Genomic DNA, 3,781 nt, shown 5'->3' with positions numbered 1-3,781 from the left:
GGGAATGATGGGAAGTACAGGCTTCGGATTGGCATTCTATTGACTGGCGATCTAGCCTACAAGTATTTTTTGGCAGTTTTGGTTTCGCTCTAAGCGCAATTACTATAAACTGCAGTGGGACAGTGCAACGCAAAGCTGTCTGCCTTTGTTATGTTGCTCGGAGTGGCGATAGCCCGCTGGGCCAGCGACTGGGACGATGCTTGTGCCGCGGTGTGGCGTCGAAGCCGTGACGAGAAAGCGGCGGCATCGTAAACGTTGAAAGAACATGTTTTGAGCGTTTGGACCTTTGTTTGTTAATTATGTTAGGTTGGCACTGTAGTGTTACGTGCTTTATGAAACTTCAGAATAGGACAAAGAAGGCACTACTGATACAAGACATATACAATTGTACTTCTAAAGACTTGACAATCAAATTTTATTGATGGCTTCATTAGGTGCTCGTTTATGTGCTCATTGAAATGCGTGTTTTAGAACTTTGAGAACACAAACTTCCTTGTGGTAGGAAAGATAGCTGCTTCCTAGCTGTAGTCTAGTGTCGCACAAGGGGTACCCGCAAAGCCACGCTGTAACGCTTCGGAAGCGGTACGCCAATATAAAATATGATGAAGCATACTCGTAGGAGGCCACTAGCATCCTAGATAGCACTGCAGCAGATGTGCTTAAAGGTACTTGAAGACGTTCAGCAATCGTAACAGCCGACGCAACCTTTCGAAAGATCGAGAGAGTTCGCAAGTGCATGTCGTCTGCGAGAAAAGTCTCGCGTTTGCAGCGAGCAGGCGTCGTAGCAGACGACACTTGTAGCATTCCGCTCAAGGGCGCAACGCTTTGTCACAATACAACATTTGTATTTCCAGAAATACTTGATGAGTATTTTTATATAAGTACATGCATGGTTGTTATTGCTGTTGCAGAAATAAATAAATAATTTTTCTTTGGCATTAAATCAGGAAAAGAATCGCACAAGTATGCATACCCTGGTGTGTCCTGGTGACAAACCATAGTAAACCATGCTTCCATCTCAAAATCATACAAAATTTATGTAGCGTGTTGTACATTATATAACATACTGCAGAAATAGAATTATATTTTACGCGATAATATTTGAGTATAGCTTTGTTTACTGCGCCAGAAGCAAACGCCACTAGTCTAAAGACCGAAGTCAATCCGAAGCCTGTACTTCCCATCATTCCCATGTAGGTTGAGGCAACGCTCATGAGGACCCCCGTAGACACTAGCGCCACATTTCCCTCTAGGGTATTTATTTAGAAACTCTATGCCACACACACACGCACACAGACAAAAAAAAATTGGAGGACGCTTAAGCTTCGCCTTCAAGAGTGGAACGCGACAGCGTTCCCATCGACCCGCCAAGGGGTGTAAGACAATGCGCTATGGCGCAGCGATCACTTACGAGGCGCTCCGCAGCGAAATACCCACCAATAACGTGGTGAGCGTCGAGCAACGCAGTGTTCGGCCAAGGCCACCTAGACGCGGCAACGAAACGTGCGCCTGAGCAAGCGGAACGAAGCAAAGAACTCGGTGTCTCGGAGGGGGAACGCCAGCCAAACGTCGTGATCGGCACGGGCAGAGAGATATATAGACAGTGATCTAAAGAAAGGAAGGACGCTAATTCTGCAACCCGTGAGAGAGCATGGCGAAGCGTCGTCAGGGGAGAGGGAGTCGGGGCCGCGACCCTCCTCGCACCGGTCCCCGCATAGCCCCAATGCCCGCGTGGGGCGCCACCTGTCGGGGCAGCGCCGTACATTGAGAGGAGGGGGTCTTCTGTGTTTGCCGCAAGATGGCTCTGCGTGTGCGGAAAGCGCAGAAGAAATGTCGCGGAAACGTACTTCGCTACTCGTGTAACTACAACTTCTGTAAGTTACGTGCTCATAATTACCCATATACACCGCAGTATAACATTCTACGGCACGTTTCTAAGGCAACACCTCATTCACTAGAGACGCTTTGTACGGCTTTGAAGCATCGAACTCGTGGCTGAGTGGAGACGCGTCTTGGCTACTGAAGTGGAAGGACGTGCGTTTCATGGGCTCCCAAGGAGCGGTGGTTGCGGCTAACAGCGGCCGCGGTGACAGGATCGACGGAATGGATACCGAGGGATACGAAGTGGTTTTGCCTACTCTGCCATCAGGTCGTAGTGTTTTGAATACGTTATTTTTGCACGCGGATGTCCGGTCGAAGCCTTACAGAGTCGAACATTTCCGGGACACGTTGGCGCGTCTTGGTTTGCTCCCCGAAGTGGTAGCGTTGGGGGCATATCAGATGAGCCACGTATGGGCTGTGACTTTCAAGAGCACGGAAGGGATAAAGAAGGCTTTGGCATGCGGCGAAATGAAGGTGAAGGGCCAACGTTGTTTGGTTATTGATCCGGCAAACCAGGACGTGCGTCTGAAGCTTCACTGGCTTCTTTTCAATGTGGCTGACGATGATGTGCGTGTAGCGCTTGCTCCGTTCGGAAAGGTGACCGAGGTCTCGAAGGAAAAGTGGAGAGTTCAAGGGATCCAAGACAAGGGATCGACGACACGCCTCGTGCGCCTCAAGCTCCATAACGGCATTAAGGTTGATGACCTTCCACACCAGCTTCGCGTAGCCGGTGACATGGCCCTTTTAGTCGCGCCCGGAAGAGCGCCACTGTGCCTGCGGTGTCACAGTAAGGGCCATATCAGACGAGAATGCCGAGTTCCTCGCTGCACGCACTGCCGTCGTTTTGGACACGAAGAATCTCAGTGCGTGAAGACGTACGCAAGTGTTGCGGGGCCGGTTGGTAGAGAATACACTGCGGAACTCGTCATGGACGAGGCTGACGCTGAAGAAGCCGCAAGCGAAGCAACATCGAAGCTCGAGGAACTTGATGAGGCAACGTTAACCCCGCCCGACATGCCCCAGGACGCGAGTGTTAACAAGGAAAGCCGAAAGCTGACCGACGCAGCTGGCGACGCCACCGGCGTCGTGAAAGTGCAGGATGCCTCAACGCCGTCGAAGTCACCTGAGGAGCCAGCAGTCATGGAAGTAAGCGAGGGAACAAGCGGAGCCTCAGTCTCCAAGCGCGGCCACGACGCTACGCTGGACGAGCATGAGGCCCTGGCTGCAAGGATCTCGGAAGGACCACCGCCAAAGGCGGCGATCATTCGGCGGTCAACGCTGAGGGCGCGTCCGAACTTACCTCCGGACCGGAGGGCGGCGGAGACGCCGCCGACGTAGCCGCGAGAGCGTGTGCTTCGCGGCGTCTCGTCTAGTCTACGCAGTGACCAAGCCAAACTCAAGGGACGATGGAACGCCATGACAGGGACATCAACTGTGCCTTCCTAAGGCTGCCATGGCAGCTGCGGAAGGTTTGTGCAAAAGGCGAACGCAGCTTTGGCCCCAGACGCATGAGGTGGGTACCATGCGGTTCGTTTGTCCTTCAAAAAACATAACAATGGCTCAAAACACTGCACTTCGTTTTGCTACTATAAATGTCCGCCGTCATTGCGCCAAAAAGCGGCAATACCAGCTTAGCCGGCTTTTCTTAGAAACAGATGTTGATATAGCAGCTGTGCAGGAGACAAAGATAGAAAGTGAGGAACAAACGGATTGCATGGTGCTGCAGTTTCGCAATAGATACAATGTTTGTGTATCACATGCTGTTGGGACTTCCGCGGGGTGCGCTATCTTCATTAGAAACAACCTGGGAATTAGAGAAGAAGGGGTCTTTTCTTGTGAAAGTGGAAGACTGGTGTTTGTCGATTTTTCCTTTTTGGGTGTGGGTTGGCGCGTGATATGT

General features: G+C 51.4%; 1 protein-coding gene across 1 annotated transcript; it reads left to right on the top strand.

Moving 5' to 3' along the window:
• Window positions 1-2,025: 2,025 nt before the first annotated feature.
• Window positions 2,026-3,357, top strand: LOC135905215 (uncharacterized). The gene has a single exon (XM_065436230.2). The coding sequence runs from the start codon at window positions 2,044-2,046 to the stop codon at window positions 3,217-3,219; it is 1,176 nt and encodes a 391-aa protein (XP_065292302.2). The 5' UTR covers window positions 2,026-2,043; the 3' UTR covers window positions 3,220-3,357.
• The last annotated feature ends 424 nt before the right edge of the window (window positions 3,358-3,781 follow it).

Source organism: Dermacentor albipictus, chromosome 3 (assembly GCF_038994185.2).
Source record: "Dermacentor albipictus isolate Rhodes 1998 colony chromosome 3, USDA_Dalb.pri_finalv2, whole genome shotgun sequence".
NCBI lineage: Eukaryota > Metazoa > Arthropoda > Arachnida > Ixodida > Ixodidae > Dermacentor > Dermacentor albipictus.
Note: the sequence above shows the minus strand (reverse complement) of the source record. Positions and strands in the feature narration are given on the sequence as shown.